At 51.5% G+C, this 18,335-nt stretch overlaps 2 protein-coding genes across 2 annotated transcripts in view; one reads left to right on the forward strand and one right to left on the reverse strand.

Annotated features, from left to right (window-relative positions):
• Nucleotides 1–11,939, reverse strand: part of MRRF (mitochondrial ribosome recycling factor) — a 41,482-nt gene extending 29,543 nt beyond the window's left edge. Inside the window, exons 1-2 of the mRNA XM_075324097.1 lie at nucleotides 11,630–11,939; nucleotides 1,358–1,530 (exon numbers count right to left, since the gene is read on the reverse strand). Of these exons, the coding sequence (XP_075180212.1) occupies nucleotides 1,358–1,511 (154 nt within the window). The 5' untranslated portion in view covers nucleotides 1,512–1,530; nucleotides 11,630–11,939. The remainder of the gene's footprint in view (nucleotides 1–1,357; nucleotides 1,531–11,629) is intronic.
• The window catches only part of RBM18 (RNA binding motif protein 18), a 41,944-nt gene continuing 35,275 nt past the window's right edge, over nucleotides 11,667–18,335 (forward strand). Inside the window, exon 1 of the mRNA XM_075324098.1 lies at nucleotides 11,667–11,771. The gene's annotated coding sequence lies outside the window, so the exon portion shown is untranslated. The remainder of the gene's footprint in view (nucleotides 11,772–18,335) is intronic.

Raw genomic sequence — 18,335 nt, forward strand, 5'->3', positions numbered from 1 at the left:
GTTGTCCTAAATGACTGATGATGATAAATATAAGCCCCTGTGTGTAATCAAGTCTCCGTATAAATGCCCCTGCTCTGTGATAGTCTCAGTGTTCTGTTTAAAGCACAGAGAGCATCATGAAGACCAAGGAACACAACAGGCAGGTCTGTGATACTGTTGTGAAGAAGTTTGAAGCCTGATTTGGTTACAATAAGATTTCCAAAACTTTAAGCAACCCAAGGAGCACTGTGCAAGCGATCATATTGAAATGGAAGGAGTATCACACCACTGCAAATCTACCAAGACCCGGCCGTCCCTCAAAACTTTCATCTCAAACAAGGAGAAGACTGATCAGAGATGCAGCCAAGAGGCCCATGATCACTCCGGATGATCTGCAGAGATCTACAGCTGAGGTGGGAGAGTCTGTCCATAGGACAACAATCAGTCGTACACTGCACAAATCTGGCCTTTATGGAAGAGTGGCAAGAAGAAAGCCATTTCTCAAAGATATCCATAAAAAGTGTCATTTAAAGTTGGCCACAAGCCACCTGGGAGACATTAAACATGTGGAAGAAGGTGCTCTGGTCAGATGAAACCAAAATCAAACTTTTTGGGCACAATGCCAAACGATATGTTTGAGGTAAAAAGCAACACACACCATCCCCACTGTCAAACATGGTGGTGGCAGCATCATGGCTTGGGCTTTTCTTCAGCAGGGACAGGGAAGATGGTTAAAATTGATGGGAAGATGGATGAAGCCAAATACAGGACCATTCTTGAAGAAAACCTGTTGTAGTCTGCAAAAGAACTGGGACGGGGATTTGTCTTCCAACAAGACAAATGATCCCAAACATAAAGCAAAATCTACAATGGAATTGTTCACACATAAACGTATCCAGGTGTTAGAATGGCCAAGTCACAGTCCAGACCTGAATCCAATCGAGAATCTGTGGAAAGAGCTGAAAACTGCTGTTCACAAACGCCTCCATCCAACCTCACTCAGCTCCAGCTGTTTGCAAAGGAAGAATGGGCGAGAATTTCAGTCTCTCGATGTGCAAAACTGATAGAGACATACCCCAAGCAACTGCAGCTGTAATCGCAACAAAAGGTGGCGCTACAAAGTATTAACTTAAAGGGGATGAATAATATTGCACGCCCCAATTTTCAGTTTATTATTTTTACAAAAGTTTCAAATAAGCAATACATATCGGTCACCTTCACAATTGTGTCCACTTGTTGTTGATTCTTCACCAGAACATTAACATTTTTATCTTTATGTTTGAAGACTGGGGAAAGGTTGAAAAATTCAAGGGGGCTGAATACTTTCGCAAGGCACTGTATATATTATATATACCAGTCTACATATAATTACAGGTACCTTTGCTGGTTTTTGTAGCGAGATGTCTGCAGAGTAGAGTCATGTGTTGATCTTGCGGTGGGACGACCAGCGCGGTCTTCCACATACACGGTGTAGCGGTATTCCTCAGCTGCTGCAGTACCGGACGGAGGCTTCCCATACACTTTAATGCCATCGCTAAATCACTGCTTCACCTGAAAAATGAAAAAGCGCAACTTTAAGACTTTTAGACAAAGTGTTACTCTGGTCCTGCCAAACTGACCCAAATAACGAAGGGGTCTACAATACTGAAAGTCAAGGGTTAAAACCTCTGACAATATAACGTGATGTCTGTGAGGTGACAACACTTTAAAGCGAATCTGTCAGTAAGCTCAACCCCCGCATATATCGTCATGAAGGTGTTTGAAAGCTTAATTCATAGACACCTTTATATCTTCTATCTGTTGCTGCATTCCCAAAAAAAATCATCATTTTAATAAATATGCAAATGAGGCATTAAGTGCTCTGAGTGAGTTAGCACCTCCAACCCTCTGTCTCCCCAGGTTGTTTCTCATCCAGCACCAGCCTCTGTATCTTGATTGACAGCTCAGTGTCTCAGATTCTTGACTGATGTCGCACAGACAGTGAACAATCCCTCAAAATAAAGAGACCAGTGCTGGGCAGGAAAGCAGAGATTTGGTAAGTGCTCTGTCATACCCAGAGCACTTAGTGCCTCATTTGCATGTGAATTAAAATAACGATTTCTTGGGAATGCAGCAACAGATAGAAGATATAAAAGGTGTCATTAGATTTAGTTTTAGACCTGCAAGTGCATATACTCAGTTTGGGGGGGGGTTTATCTTACTCTGAAAGTTCCTTTAAAGGGGTTATCTCATCTTGTTAAATGGGTAAAATTGCAAAGTGCTTGTAAAAACAAACAACTTTGCTCATTAAAAGCAAAGTGCTCGATCTCCCTACAGAATTAATACAGGGGAATTGAAGAAAGGACCACACAGCCATATCTATGTGTGATGCAGGACAGAGCCTCCAAAGCCTCAGACACTCCCCGTAATTGTTCTACAACGTGGCCAAAAAACGAGGATGTTGAACAGAGAACATGTTGGGTTGTCAAGGATTAAACAAAACATGGCTGCTTTCTTTCACGTTCAGTACCACTCCAGACCATAGGCTGCGTCTACAGTGAAAGGAGCGCAGCTGAAATACCACGCAGGGTTGAGACTAATGTGGACAATCCCTTTAAGAACACCCTATTAGAGTCATCTGCACTGTAGCATAAAAGGCCGTGTTGGTGCTTTCCCATTTCACAGGGTCCCCATTCTCCCGGGGCCCCAGCATTTATGTCCTGATGATAACACTGTTTAAAGGGAACCTGTCACTAGAATTTCCACTATTACACTAAAAGATTCCCCTTCTGCAGCTCCTGGGCTGCATTCTATAAAGGTTCATCTTGCTGCTGGCCCCCCTTTCAGACCTAAATAAACACTTTATAAAATTACCTTTTGCTATGGTAATGAGGTTTGTTGGCCCCAGGGGCGGGCTGTATTTCATCTGTTATCCGCCCTCCTGACGCTGTTCGCCCTCATCTTCCTCAGTGCTCCTGAAGTCTTGCGCATGCGCAGTGGCACTATCGCAGGACTGAGCACTGTTTTTAAATGGCGAGCGCCGGTGATGTTATTGCGCAGGCGCGAGATTATGGGCGGTGCTGTGAATATTATCACCAGCGTCATCCAAGTACCCGCCCATAATCTCGCGCCTGCGCAATAACATCACCAGCGCTCGCGATTTAAAAACAGTGCTCAGTCCCGCGATAGTGCCACTGCGCATGCGCGAGACTTCAGGAGCACTGCGGAAGATAAGGGCGGCGGCCTCATGTATGTAAATGAACACTGGGGTACAGCGAACAGCGGCAGGAGGGGGGATAACAGAGGAAATACAGCTCGCCCCCACGGCCAGCAAAGCTCAATACCATAGCAAAAGGTAAGATTTTACAAAGTGTTTATTTAGGTCTGAAAGGGCGGCCAGTAGCAAGATGAACCTTTCTAGAACGCAGCCCAGGAGCTGCAGAAGGGGAGTCTTTTAGTTTAATAGCGAAAATTCTGGTGACAGGTTCCCTTTAAGGACTTTGTGGCATCATGTCAGGTGACCAAAGGTCTCTCAATTGCAGGAGTCTAAAGCTGAAGAGCAGACAGGCTGGTGTGTGTATGTGTGGATAGACAGACGGACAGACGGACGGACGGACGGATAGATACATAGATACATAGATAGATAGATTCAAAATGCGATATGACTAAATTTGAATAAATGTTGATTTTTTTTTGTGTTCGAGAATAAGCGAGGATTATTGTTCATGGGAAAAAATATAAGACATCCCCTTAAAATAAGCCCTAGCCCATCTTTCATAGCAAGAAATTATATAAGACCCTGTCTTAATTTCAGAGAAACACAGTACTAGTGATGAGCGAGCACTACCATGCCCAGGTGCTCAGTACTCGTAACTAGTGATGAGCGAGCACTACCATGCTCAGGTGCTCAGTACTCGTAATTAGTGATGAGCGAGCACTACCATGCTCGGGTGCTCAGTACTCGTAACTAGTGATGAGCGGGCACTACCATGCTCGGGTGCTCAGTACGCGTAACTAGTGATGAGCGGGCACTACCATGCTCAGGTGCTCAGTACTCGTAACTAGTGATGAGCGGGCACTACCATGCTCGGGTGCTCAGTACTCGTAACTAGTGATGAGCGGGCACTACCATGCCCAGGTGCTCAGTACTCGTAACTAGTGATGAGCGAGCACTACCATGCTCAGGTGCTCAGTACTCGTAACTAGTGATGAGCGGGCACTACCATGCCCAGGTGCTCAGTACTCGTAACTAGTGATGAGCGAGCACTACCATGCTCAGGTGCTCAGTACTCGTAACTAGTGATGAGCGGGCACTACCATGCCCAGGTGCTCAGTACTCGTAACTAGTGATGAGCGAGCACTACCATGCTCGGGTGCTCAGTACTCGTAACTAGTGATGAGCGGGCACTACCATGCCCAGGTGCTCAGTACTCGTAACTAGTGATGAGCGAGCACTACCATGCTCAGGTGCTCAGTACTCGTAACTAGTGATGAGCGAGCACTACCATGCTCGGGTGCTCAGTACTCGTAACTAGTGATGAGCGGGCACTACCATGCTCAGGTGCTCAGTACTCGTAACTAGTGATGAGCGGGCACTACCATGCCCAGGTGCTCAGTACTCGTAACTAGTGATGAGCGAGCACTACCATGCTCGGGTGCTCAGTACTCGTAACTAGTGATGAGCGAGCACTACCATGCCCAGGTGCTCAGTACTCGTAACTAGTGATGAGCGAGCACTACCATGCTCAGGTGCTCAGTACTCGTAACTAGTGATGAGCGAGCACTACCATGCTCGGGTGCTCAGTACTCGTAACTAGTGATGAGCGGGCACTACCATGCTCAGGTGCTCAGTACTCGTAACTAGTGATGAGCGGGCACTACCATGCCCAGGTGCTCAGTACTCGTAACTAGTGATGAGCGAGCACTACCATGCTCGGGTGCTCAGTACTCGTAACTAGTGATGAGCGAGCACTACCATGCTCGGGTGCTCAGTACTCGTAACTAGTGATGAGCGGGCACTACCATGCTCAGGTGCTCAGTACTCGTAACTAGTGATGAGCGGGCACTACCATGCTCGGGTGCTCAGTACTCGTAACTAGTGATGAGCGGGCACTACCATGCTCAGGTGCTCAGTACTCGTAACTAGTGATGAGCGGGCACTACCATGCTCGGGTGCTCAGTACTCGTAACTAGTGATGAGCGGGCACTACCATGCTCAGGTGCTCAGTACTCGTAACTAGTGATGAGCGGGCACTACCATGCTCAGGTGCTCAGTACTCGTAACTAGTGATGAGCGGGCACTACCATGCCCAGGTGCTCAGTACTCGTAACTAGTGATGAGCGGGCACTACCATGCTCAGGTGCTCAGTACTCGTAACTAGTGATGAGCGAGCACTACCATGCTCAGGTGCTCAGTACTCGTAATTAGTGATGAGCGAGCACTACCATGCTCGGGTGCTCAGTACTCGTAACTAGTGATGAGCGGGCACTACCATGCTCGGGTGCTCAGTACTCGTAACTAGTGATGAGCGGGCACTACCATGCTCGGGTGCTCAGTACGCGTAACTAGTGATGAGCGGGCACTACCATGCTCAGGTGCTCAGTACTCGTAACTAGTGATGAGCGGGCACTACCATGCTCGGGTGCTCAGTACTCGTAACTAGTGATGAGCGGGCACTACCATGCCCAGGTGCTCAGTACTCGTAACTAGTGATGAGCGAGCACTACCATGCTCAGGTGCTCAGTACTCGTAACTAGTGATGAGCGGGCACTACCATGCCCAGGTGCTCAGTACTCGTAACTAGTGATGAGCGAGCACTACCATGCTCGGGTGCTCAGTACTCGTAACTAGTGATGAGCGGGCACTACCATGCCCAGGTGCTCAGTACTCGTAACTAGTGATGAGCGAGCACTACCATGCTCAGGTGCTCAGTACTCGTAACTAGTGATGAGCGGGCACTACCATGCCCAGGTGCTCAGTACTCGTAACTAGTGATGAGCGAGCACTACCATGCTCGGGTGCTCAGTACTCGTAACTAGTGATGAGCGGGCACTACCATGCCCAGGTGCTCAGTACTCGTAACTAGTGATGAGCGAGCACTACCATGCTCAGGTGCTCAGTACTCGTAACTAGTGATGAGCGAGCACTACCATGCTCGGGTGCTCAGTACTCGTAACTAGTGATGAGCGGGCACTACCATGCTCAGGTGCTCAGTACTCGTAACTAGTGATGAGCGGGCACTACCATGCCCAGGTGCTCAGTACTCGTAACTAGTGATGAGCGAGCACTACCATGCTCGGGTGCTCAGTACTCGTAACTAGTGATGAGCGAGCACTACCATGCTCGGGTGCTCAGTACTCGTAACTAGTGATGAGCGGGCACTACCATGCTCAGGTGCTCAGTACTCGTAACTAGTGATGAGCGGGCACTACCATGCTCGGGTGCTCAGTACTCGTAACTAGTGATGAGCGGGCACTACCATGCTCAGGTGCTCAGTACTCGTAACTAGTGATGAGCGGGCACTACCATGCTCAGGTGCTCAGTACTCGTAACTAGTGATGAGCGGGCACTACCATGCCCAGGTGCTCAGTACTCGTAACTAGTGATGAGCGGGCACTACCATGCTCGGGTGCTCAGTACTCGTAACTAGTGATGAGCGAGCACTACCATGCTCGGGTGCTCAGTACTCGTAACTAGTGATGAGCGGGCACTACCATGCTCGGGTGCTCAGTACTCGTAACTAGTGATGAGCGAGCACTACCATGCTCAGGTTCTCAGTACTCGTACCTAGTGATGAGCGGGCACTACCATGCTTAGGTGCTCTGTACTCGGAACTAGTGATGAGCGGGCACTACCATGCTCGGGTGCTCGGTACTTGTAACTAGTGATGAGCGGGCACTACCATGCTCAGGTTCTCAGTACTCGTACCTAGTGATGAGCGGGCACTACCATGCTTAGGTGCTCTGTACTCGGAACTAGTGATGAGCGGGCACTACCATGCTCGGGTGCTCGGTACTTGTAACTAGTGATGAGCGGGCACTACCATGCTCGGGTGCTCAGTACTCGTAACTAGTGATGAGCGGGCACTACCATGCTCGGGTTCTCAGTACTCGTAACTAGTGATGAGCGGGCACTACCATGCTTAGGTGCTCTGTACTCGTTACTAGTGATGAGCGGGCACTACCATGCTTGGGTGCTCTGTACTCGTAACTAGTGATGAGCGGGCACTACCATGCTTAGGTGCTCAGTACTCGTAACTAGTGATGAGCGGCCACTACCATGCTCGGGTGCTCAGTACTCGTAACTAGTGATGAGCGGGCACTACCATGCTCGGGTGCTCTGTACTCGTAACTAGTGATGAGCGGGCACTACCATGCTCAGGTTCTCAGTACTCGTAACTAGTGATGAGCGGGCACTACCATGCTTAGGTGCTCAGTACTCGTAACTAGTGATGAGCGAGCACTACCATGCTCGGGTGCTCAGTACTCGTAACTAGTGATGAGCGAGCACTACCATGCTTAGGTGCTCAGTACTCGTAACTAGTGATGAGCGGCCACTACCATGCTCAGGTGCTCAGTACTCGTAACTAGTGATGAGCGGGCACTACCATGCTCAGGTGCTCTGTACTCGTAACTAGTGATGAGCGGGCACTACCATGCTCAGGTGCTCAGTACTCGTAACTAGTGATGAGCGGGCACTACCATGCTCGGGTGCTCGGTACTCGTAACTAGTGATGAGCGGGCACTACCATGCTCGGGTGCTCTGTACTCGTAACTAGTGATGAGCGGGCACTACCATGCTCGGGTGCTCAGTACTCGTAACTAGTGATGAGCGGGCACTACCATGCTCGGGTGCTCAGTACTCGTAACTAGTGATGAGCGGGTACTACCATGCTCGGGTGCTCTGTACTCGTAACTAGTGATGAGCGGGCACTACCATGCTTGGGTGCTCTGTACTCGTAAATAGTGATGAGCGGGCACTACCATGCTCTGTACTCGTAACTAGTGATGAGCGAGCACTACCATGCTCGGGTGCTCTGTACTCGTAACTAGTGATGAGCGGGCACTACCATGCTTGGGTGGTCTGTACTCGTAACTAGTGATGAGCGGGCACTACCATGCTCGGGTGCTCAGTACTCGTAACTAGTTATGAGCGAGCACTACCATGCTCGGGTGCTCTGTACTCGTAACTAGTGATGAGCGGGCACTACCATGCTCGGGTGCTCTGTACTCGTAACTAGTGATGAGCGGGCACTACCATGCTCAGGTGCTCAGTACTCGTAACTAGTGATGAGCGGGCACTACCATGCTCAGGTGCTCAGTACTCGTAACTAGTTATGAGTGAGCACTACCATGCTCAGGTGCTCAGTACTCGTAACTAGTGATGAGCGGGCACTACCATGCTCAGGTGCTCAGTACTCGTAACTAGTGATGAGCGGGCACTACCATGCTCGAGTGCTCTGTACTCGTAACTAGTGATGAGCGGGCACTACCATGCTCAGGTGCTCAGTACTCGTAACTAGTGATGAGCGGGCACTACCATGCTTGGGTGCTCGGTACTCGTAACTAGTGATGAGCGGGCACTACCATGCTCGGGTGCTCTGTACTCGTAACTAGTGATGAGTGGGCACTACCATGCTCGGGTGCTCAGTACTCGTAACTAGTGATGAGCGGGCACTACCATGCTCGGGTGCTCAGTACTCGTAACTAGTGATGAGCGGGCACTACCATGCTCAGTACTCGTAACTAGTGATGAGTGGGCACTACCATGCTCGGGTGCTCGGTACTCGTAACTAGTGATGAGCGGGCACTACCATGCTCAGGTGCTCGGTACTCGTAACTAGTGATGAGTGGGCACTACCATGCTCGGGTGCTCGGTACTCGTAACTAGTGATGAGCGGGCACTACCATGCTCGGGTGCTCTGTACTTGTAACTAGTGATGAGCGGGCACTACCATGCTCAGGTGCTCTGTACTCGTAACTAGTGATGAGCAGGCACTACCATGCTCGGGTGCTCAGTACTGGTAACTAGTGATGAGCGGGCACTACCATGCTCGGGTGCTCAGTACTCGTAACTAGTGATGAGCGAGCACTACCATGCTCGGGTGCTCAGTACTCGTAACTAGTGATGAGCGGGCACTACCATGCTCGGGTGCTCAGTACTCGTAACTAGTGATGAGCGGGCACTACCATGCTCAGTACTCGTAACTAGTGATGAGTGGGCACTACCATGCTCGGGTGCTCGGTACTCGTAACTAGTGATGAGCGGGCACTACCATGCTCAGGTGCTTGGTGGTTGTAACTAGTAGAGATGAGTGAACACGTGGAAGTTTGGTTTGGCGGGTGCAGTTGAATCGAACCTCCTCGGGTTCGGAATTGACCTGAACCCTAATGGAAGCCACTGATTGGCAGTTCCAATTTTCGCCCACGTGCTGCCAGTCATAAGCAGAACACTTCCGGGGGAGGGGTTTTCCGTTTTCCTTTTTTGGGTGCACACTACATGTGATCACGCTGTTGTTACCCCCAGTGTGAGTCTTTCAAACACTGCAAGCGGCTTAAACTGTGCTGAGCACCGACTGTACCCGAGCACAGCGATGCTCATGCCAGTGGTCAGCATAAGTAAAGCACCCGAACTCCAAAACCCGAAATCTGTTTTATTTTTTAGTCAGTGTAACTAAACACCGAACCTCAGGTTCCCTTATCTCTAGAGAACACTTCCATGCTCGGGTGCTCGGTACTCATAACTAGCAGTTGGCTGCTTGGATAGGAGCGACTTGTGTAGAGTATAAAGGAAGTCAATAGGAGACTCGAGCATTTTAAGGAAGATTTCCAGGAAAAATACTCGAGTTCTCCATTGACTTCCATTATACTCAGTACATGAATCGTGCCCATCCAACTCCTAGTTACGAGTACTGAGCACCTGAGCATGGTAGTGCCCGCTCATCACTAGTTACGAGTACTGAGCACCCGAGCATGGTAGTGCCCGCTCATCACTAGTTACGAGTACTGAGCACCTGAGCATGGTAGTGCGCGCTCATCACTAGTTACGAGTACTGAGCACCTGAGCATGGTAGTGCTCACTCATCACTAGTTACGAGTACTGAGCACCCGAGCATGGTAGTGCCCGCTCATCACTAGTTACGAGTACTGAGCACCCGAGCATGGTAGTGCCCACTCATCACTAGTTACGAGTACTGAGCACCCGAGCATGGTAGTGCCCGCTCATCACTAGTTACGAGTACTGAGCACCTGAGCATGGTAGTGCCCGCTCATCACTAGTTACGAGTACTGAGCACCTGAGCATGGTAGTGCCCACTCATCGCTAGTTACGAGTACTGAGCACCTGAGCATGGTAGTGCCCGCTCATCACTAGTTACGAGTACTGAGCACCCGAGCATGGTAGTGCCCGCTCATCACTAGTTACGAGTACAGAGCACCCGAGCATGGTAGTGCCCGCTCGTCACTAGTTACGAGTACTGAGCACCCGAGCATGGTAGTGCTCGCTCATCACTAGTTACGAGTACAGAGCACCTGAGCATGGTAGTGCCCGCTCATCACTAGTTATGAGTACAGAGCACCTGAGCATGGCAGTGCCCGCTCATCACTAGTTACGAGTACTGAGCACCTGTACATGGTAGTGCCCACTCATCACTAGTTACCAGTACTGAGCACCCGAGCATGGTAGTGCCCACTCATCACTAGTTACGAGTACTGAGCACCTGAGCATGGTAGTGCCCGCTCATCACTAGTTACGAGTACTGAGCACCTGAGCATGGTAGTGCCCGCTCATCACTAGTTACGAGTACTGAGCACCTGTACATGGTAGTGCTCACTATTACAGACAAAAGAAACTGTGAGCAGAAGCAAAAGACTCAACGCTGGACCTGAGTAGGGTGAGTAAAGGACAACTTGTTTTATATAAACCAAACTCCAGCCAGCAGATAGGAGATTCCAAAACTGAAGAACCTCTTTAAAGCTGATATTGGGATACCACTATTATTCTGGTGTATGTCTGGGCACACTTGTGAGGGTTTTGGCTTGGCATTGAAGCCTCTGGAGCTCCTAAGAACACCCGTTAGTCACACTGTAAAGTTCCCCATTCTACAGGACCCCCACAGGAAGCAACCGGGGTCCGCCGGGGGACCCCTTTACACACACTTAGCTTAGCACCTGGCTATTACAGGGGTTGGGAGGTGACAGAGATGGGACTGTGTCATCTGTCCTTGTAGAGAACGACCTCCCAATAAGACCTCCTGTCCAGCTCTCTGCTGGAGACCCTGGATGATGACCCTGCCTTAAAGGGGCGCCCCTCCCTAAAAAGCTACTGGCAACGTCTGGGTATTAAGAAAGGACACTATTGTTTCCAATCAATACAAGTTCTGAGACATGTCAGATACATTTGTCTTCAGAAGTAGCTGATGCAATGAGGGCTGTGAATAAGTGGTCAGTCAGTAAGTGGTCAGTCAGTAAGTGGTCAGTAAGTGGTCAGTCAGTAAGTGTTCTGCAAGGAGAGAGAAAACCACATGAGGTGCAAAGATGCCAGTGACATGGAGGAAGGAGCGTCCTGAGCTGGAGTTCGTGCACACACATTATGGGGCTCTGTAAGGTGACAAGTCAATGACAAGAAGCCGTGCAGATACCCTGCTGACCCTCCTGCCCCCCCGTACTTTACCTCTCAGCGCCTGGCAGGGGATTCTCTGGAGCTCTGACGTCATCACCCCGCGCCGGGAGCTTGCAGCGTCGCTGCTTGCTGACGTCAGAGGAGTTCTGCTGGTAGGATGAACGGGAGGCTGGAACCGAGCGGACGTTTCCGGGTAAATATCGGATGGTAGCCGGATTCTAACGGGAGCTTGTATGTGACGGGGGGGACAAGAAGCCGCTCCCCGGTGTCGTGTCCTCCCCACCGGGCAGGACGGGACCGGGGAGGTCTGTGACACCGCCAGTAACGGGGGCGGAGGTGGAAACTGCTCTCACCGTGAGAAGCTCGGGGCGGTGATAAATGATAGAATGTGAGGGAATCACACAGCGAGCAATTACCCCTGTGGAAGTCGGTGTGCTCCAATAATAACCTGCAGTTCCGCGTACTGAGCAGCAGGGGGCGCCCGCACGTCACAACATCTGTCACTGTGCAAAAGTCATAGGCAGCTTCTCCCTATTGGTTTTTTTTTTTACTGCACTTCCTGTGACATTTTGTATGAGAGGAGTCCTAAATGAGACATCACAGGAGGCTGGGGCTGCAGTCACTTCCCGCAGCGTCCATCTCCCCTCCTGGAACAGGGACGTCACAAGGGGTTGGCACTGCAGTTACTTATTAGTGTTTTGTTTGACCGAACCCTCTGAAGACATACTGCTGCATAATGATAGACACTGTGAGAGAGGTGAGTGCAGCGCTGGCTTTCTGCTTCTATCTCAACCACTGCCATTGCTTCTGCTGCCATGATGATAGATACTGTGGAGTGAGGCGAGTGCAGCGCTGGCGCTCTGCTTCTATCTCCACCATTGCTTCTGCTGCCATGATGACAGACACTGTGAGAGAGGTGAGTGCAACGCTGGCTCTGCTCTGCTTCTATCTCCACCACTGCCATTGCTTCTGCTGCCATAATGATAGACCCTGTCAGAGAGGTGAGTGCAGCACTGGCTCTCTGCCCTGCTTCTATCACCACGCCATTGCTTATGTGAAAGAAGACATCAAGAGAAGGAAATAAAAGCAGTGAGTGACACTAGCACCGCCCCACAGTTTCTAGTACTGCCCTCAAAACAAATCATCATTAGGGAGAGGTGCTGGTGTTACTCGCTGCTTCTTACACCACCCCCTGATGACGATTTGTTTGAGGGGAAGTACTAGAAGTTGTGGGATGGTTGTGCTTTGGTCTCAGTCTCCTGACAAAGTCTTATTTCACAAAAGCTACAGCCACGGAGATAGAAGCAGAGAGCCAGCGCTGCACTCACATCTCCCATAGTGTCTATTAGCATGGGACCAGGAAGCATTGAGCGGGGGCAGCAATGCAAAACAAAACAAAAACCTACGTAAGTAACCGTATCACTGTCACCCTGGTGATGTCCTGCTCCAGGAGGGGACATCACCCTAGAAGCGTGGGAAGTGAGTGCAGCCCCAGCCTCCTGTCATGTTAAGTTTGAGAATTCTCACATACAAAACAACACAGGAAGTGCAGTAAACATCATATTTATGGATTAGATGGGATAGGGAAAAAATTTAGACTAGTGTGTAATAAAATACTTACAAAAGTGGTTAGGGGGTAAGGATAGAAATTTAGAAAGGGCATTTTAGGTGCTGACTAACCCTTTAATGATGACATTGGCTGTATGTTTGGAGTCAGTGTTTGAGGCAGAATACAACTGGAGCCAATCAGATACTTTCCTGATGATGTTACATGATGGATAAGTATCTGCCTGTATTTCGTAGTATGGAGGAAACCAGGTCTCATATGCCTATCTAAACCCAACAGCATTCACATCTGTATGACTATATTCTCTGCCTAATGAGCCCTGTGTGATGTTATTCACTAAAATCAATGTTTAAAAAAGTATTTTGAAGCTCCGCTTCTCCTATGCTAATTAGCGCCTTGAATAGTCGATGGGGCGTTGGTTTCCCAAGACTAGTCGGCCCTCTTTTTGTTGGTGTAATAACATGATTTCCACTAGCCGGCGTCACCACCAGCTCCTGGAAATCTTGCGCACGGCTTTGTTCACTCACATTGAACCCCTGAAGCCGGGTGTACGCGTCTCTGCTTCAGAGAGGCACACTGCGCATGATCGGAAAAACAGCTTCTGCCCTACCTATCATGCGCAGCGTGCTTCTCTGAAGCCAGGACACGTACACCCAGCATGCGCGAGATTTACAAGAGCTGGTGGTGACGCCGACTCTTGAAAATATATCATCGCACCCATAGAGGCCTGATAACATGGAAAGAGGGCTGACTAGTCTGGGGAAACTTACACCCCCCTCGACTAGTCACAGGCCTAATTAGCATACGAAAAGCGGAGCTTGCTTAGGCTGCTTTCACACATCCGGTTTTTGCCGTCAGGCACAATCCGGCGCCGGATCCGTTTTATTCCCCAATGTTTTGTATTAGCGCTGGATTGTGCAGGATGGCCTTGCGTTGCATGAGGCGTCCGCCGGATCTGGCGAAATTTCTTCGGCTGCCGAAAGGACACAGCATGGAACTTTTTTGACAACGGCAAAATACCGGACCATGTCAAATTCGGCACCGTCCGGCATGTTGTATAATGAAAGCCTATAGGCGCCGGAAACCAACGATGGATCCGGTTTTGGTTTACACGTTGTGTAAATTCACTTCTGGTCACAGAAAAAGTCACTCTCTCTCTGTTGATGTCGGTCTCCTCGGTCTCTCTCTCTCCACCTCTCTCTCGGTCTCTCTCTCTCCACCTCTCTCGGTCTCTCTCTCTCCCCTCTCTCGGTCTCTCTCTCTCCACCTCTCTCGGTCTCTCTCTCTCCACCTCTCTCGGTCTCTCTCTCTCCACCTCTCTCGGTCTCTCTCTCCTCCACCTCTCTCGGTCTCTCTCCACCTCTCTCGGTCTCTCTCTCTCCACCTCTCTCGGTCTCTCTCTCTCCCACCTCTCTCGGTCTCTCTCTCTCCACCTCTCTCGGTCTCTCTCTCTCTCTCCCTCTCTCGGTCTCTCTCTCTCTCTCCCTCTCTCGGTCTCTCTCGTCTCTCGGTCTTCTCCCTCTCTCGGTCCTCTCTCTCTCTCTCCCTCTCTCGGTCTCTCTCTCTCCCTCTCTCCGGTCCTCTCTCTCTCCCTCTCTCGGTCTCTCTCTCTCCCTCTCTCGGTCTCCCTCTCTCCCTCTCTCGGTCTCTCTCTCTCCCTCTCTCGGTCTCTCTTCTCCCTCTCTCGGTCTCTCTCTCTCCCTCTCTCGTCTCTCTCTCTCCCTCTCTCGGTCTCTCTCTCTCCCTCTCTCGGTCTCTCTCTCTCCTCTCTCGGTCTCTCTCTCTCCCTCTCTCGGTCTCTCTCTCTCCCTCTCTCGGTCTCTCTCTCTCCCTCTCTCGGTCTCTCTCTCCTCTCGTCTCTCTCTCTCGGTCTCTCTCTCTCCCTCTCTCGGTCTCTCTCTCTCCCTCTCTCGGTCTCTCTCTCTCCCTCTCTCGGTCTCTCTCTCTCTCCCTCTCTCGGTCTCTCTCTCTCCCTCTCTCGGTCTCTCTCTCTCCCTCTCTCGGTCTCTCTCTCTCCCTCTCTCGGTCTCTCTCTCTCCCTCTCTCGGTCTCTCTCTCTCCCTCTCTCGGTCTCTCTCTCTCCCTCTCTCGGTCTCTCTCTCTCCCTCTCTCGGTCTCTCTCTCTCCCTCTCTCGGTCTCTCTCTCTCCCTCTCTCGGTCTCTCTCTCTCCCTCTCTCGGTCTCTCTCTCTCCCTCTCTCGGTCTCTCTCTCTCTCCCTCTCTCGGTCTCTCTCTCTCCCTCTCTCGGTCTCTCTCTCTCTCTCTCCCTCTCGGTCTCTCTCTCTCTCTCTCCCTCTCTCGTCTCTCTCTCTCTCGTCTCCCTCTCTCGGTCTCTCTCTCTCTCTCTCTCTCTCTCTCTCGGTCTCTCTCTCTCGTCTCTCTCCTCTCTCGGTCTCTCTCTCTCTCTCTCTCTCGTCTCGTCTCTCTCGGTCTCTCTCTCTCCCTCTCTCGGTCTCTCTCTCTCTCCCTCTCTCGGTCTCTCTCTCTCTCCTCTCTCGGTCTCTCTCTCTCCCCTCTCTCGGTCTCTCTCTCTCTCGGTCCTCTCTCTCGGTCTCTCTCTCTCTCCCCTCTCTCGGTCTCTCCTCTCTCACCTCTCTCGGTCTCTCTCTCTCCACCTCTCTCGGTCTCTCTCTCTCTCACCTCTCTCGGTCTCTCTCTCTCCTCCTCTCTCGGTCTCTCTCTCTCTCCTCTCTCGGTCTCTCTCTCTCCTCCTCTCTCGTCTCTCTCTCTCTCCCTCTCTCGGTCTCTCTCTCTCTCCACCTCTCTCGGTCTCTCTCTCTCTCTCCCTCTCTCGGTCTCCTCTCTCTCTCCCTCTCTCGGTCTCTCTCTCTCTCCTCTCTCGGTCTCTCTCTCTCTCCCTCTCTCGGTCTCTCCTCGTCTCTCCCTCTCTCGGTCTCTCTCTCTCTCCCTCTCTCGGTCTCTCTCTCTCTCCCTCTCTCCGGTCTCTCTCTCTCTCCTCTCTCGGTCTCTCTCTCTCTCCCTCTCTCGTCTCTCTCTCTCCTCCTCTCTCGTCTCTCTCTCTCCCTCTCTCGGTCTCTCTCTCTCTCCTCTCGGTCTCTCTCTCTCCCTCTCATCGGTCTCTCTCTCTCTCCCTCTCTCGGTCTCTCTCTCTCTCTCGGTCTCTCTCTCTCTCTCTCCCTCTCTCGGTCTCTCTCTCTCTCTCCCTCTCTCGGTCTCTCTCTCTCTCTCCCTCTCTCGGTCTCTCTCTCTCTCCCCTCTCTCGGTCTCTCTCTCTCTCCCTCTCTCGGTCTCTCTCTCTCTCCCTCTCTCGGTCTCTCTCTCTCTCCCCTCTCTCGGTCTCTCTCTCTCTCCCTCTCTCGGTCTCTCTCTCTCTCCCTCTCTCGGTCTCTCTCTCTCCTCTCTCGGTCTCTCTCTCTCTCCCTCTCTCGGTCTCTCTCTCTCTCCTCTCTCGGTCTCTCTCTCTCTCCCTCTCTCGGTCTCTCTCTCTCTCCTCTCTCGTCGTCTCTCTCTCGTCTCCTCTCTCTCGGTCTCTCTCTCTCTCTCCCCTCTCTCGGTCTCTCTCTCTCTCTCTCCCTCTCTCGGTCTCTCTCTCTCTCTCCCTCTCTCGGTCTCTCTCTCTCTCTCCCTCTCTCGGTCTCTCTCTCTCTCTCCCTCTCTCCGGTCTCTCTCTCTCTCCCTCTCTCTCGGTCTCTCTCTCTCTCTCTCGGTCTCTCTCTCTCGTCCTCGTCTCCTCTCTCTCGGTCTCTCTCTCCCTCTCTCGGTCTCTCTCTCTCTCTCCCTCTCTCGGTCTCTCTCTCTCTCCTCTCTCTCGTCTCCTCTCTCTCTCCCTCTCTCGGTCTCTCTCTCTCTCTCCCTCTCTCGGTCTCTCTCTCTCTCTCGGTCTCTCTCTCTCGTCCTCTCTCTCGGTCTCTCTCTCTCTCTCTCCTCTCTCGGTCTCTCTCTCGCTCTCTCTCGTCTCTCTCTCGTCTCCCTCTCTCGTCTCTCTCTCTCTCCGTCTCTCCCTCTCTCGTCTCTCTCTCTCTCTCTCTCCTCTCTCGGTCTCTCTCCTCTCTCGGTCTCTCTCCCTCTCTCGGTCTCTCTCTCCTCTCTCGGTCTCTCTCTCCTCTCTCGGTCTCTCCTCTCTCGTCTCTCTCTCGGTCTCCCTCTCTCGGTCTCTCGGTCTCTCTCTCTCGTCTCCCTCTCTCGGTCTCTCTCTCTCGGTCTCTCTCTGTCTCTCTCGGTCTCTGTCTCTCTCTCGTCTCTCTCCCTCTCTCGTCTCTCTCTCGGTCCTCTCTCTCTCTCGGTCTCTCTCTCTCTCTCGGTCCTCTCTCTCTCTCGTCTCTCTCTCTCTCTCGGTCTCTCTCTCTCTCTCTCTCGGTCTCTCTCTCTCGTCTCTCTCTCTCCGTCTCTCGTCTCTCTCTCCTCTCTCGGTCTCTCTCTCTCCCTCTCTCGGTCTCTCTCTCTCTCCTCTCTCGGTCCTCTCTCTCTCGTCTCTCTCTCGTCCTCTCTCTCTCTCTCTCGTCTCCTCTCTCTCGGCTCTCTCTCTCTCTCTCTCTCCTCCGGTCTCTCTCTCTCTCTCCTCTCTCGGTCTCTCTCTCTCTCTCCCTCTCTCGGTCTCTCTCTCTCTCTCCCTCTCTCGGTCTCTCTCTCTCTCGTCCTCTCTCGGTCTCTCTCTCTCTCCTCTCTCTCTCTCGTCTCTCTCTCTCTCTCTCTCCTCTCTCGGTCTCTTCTCTCGTCTCTCTCTCGTCTCCTCTCTCGGTCTCTCTCTCTCCCTCTCTCGTCTCTCTCTCTCGGTCTCTCTCTCTCTCTCTCTCCCTCTCTCGGTCTCTCTCTCTCTCTCCCTCTCTCGTCTCGTCTCTCTCTCTCTCGGTCTCTCTCTCTCGGTCTCTCTCTTCTCTCTCTCTCGGCTCTCCCTCTCTCGGTCTCTCTCTCTCTCGCTCTCCCTCTCTCGGTCTCTCTCTCTCGTCTCCCTCTCTCGGTCTCTCTCTCTCTCTCTCTCTCCTCTCTCGGTCTCTCTCTCTCTCTCTCTCTTCCCTCTCTCGGTCTCTCTCTCTCTCGCTCTCTCGTCTCTCTCTCTCGGTCTCTCCTCTCTCGGTCTCTCTCTCTCTCGTCTCTCTCGGTTCTCCCTCTCTGGTCTCTCGGTCTCTCTCTCTCTCGTCTCGTCTCTCGGTCTCTCGGTCTCTCTCTCTCGGTCTCTCTCGTCTCTCTCTCCCTCTCTCGGTCTCTCTCTCTCTCTCGGTCTCTCTCTCT

Source organism: Anomaloglossus baeobatrachus, chromosome 9 (genome assembly GCF_048569485.1).
Source record: "Anomaloglossus baeobatrachus isolate aAnoBae1 chromosome 9, aAnoBae1.hap1, whole genome shotgun sequence".
NCBI lineage: Eukaryota > Metazoa > Chordata > Amphibia > Anura > Aromobatidae > Anomaloglossus > Anomaloglossus baeobatrachus.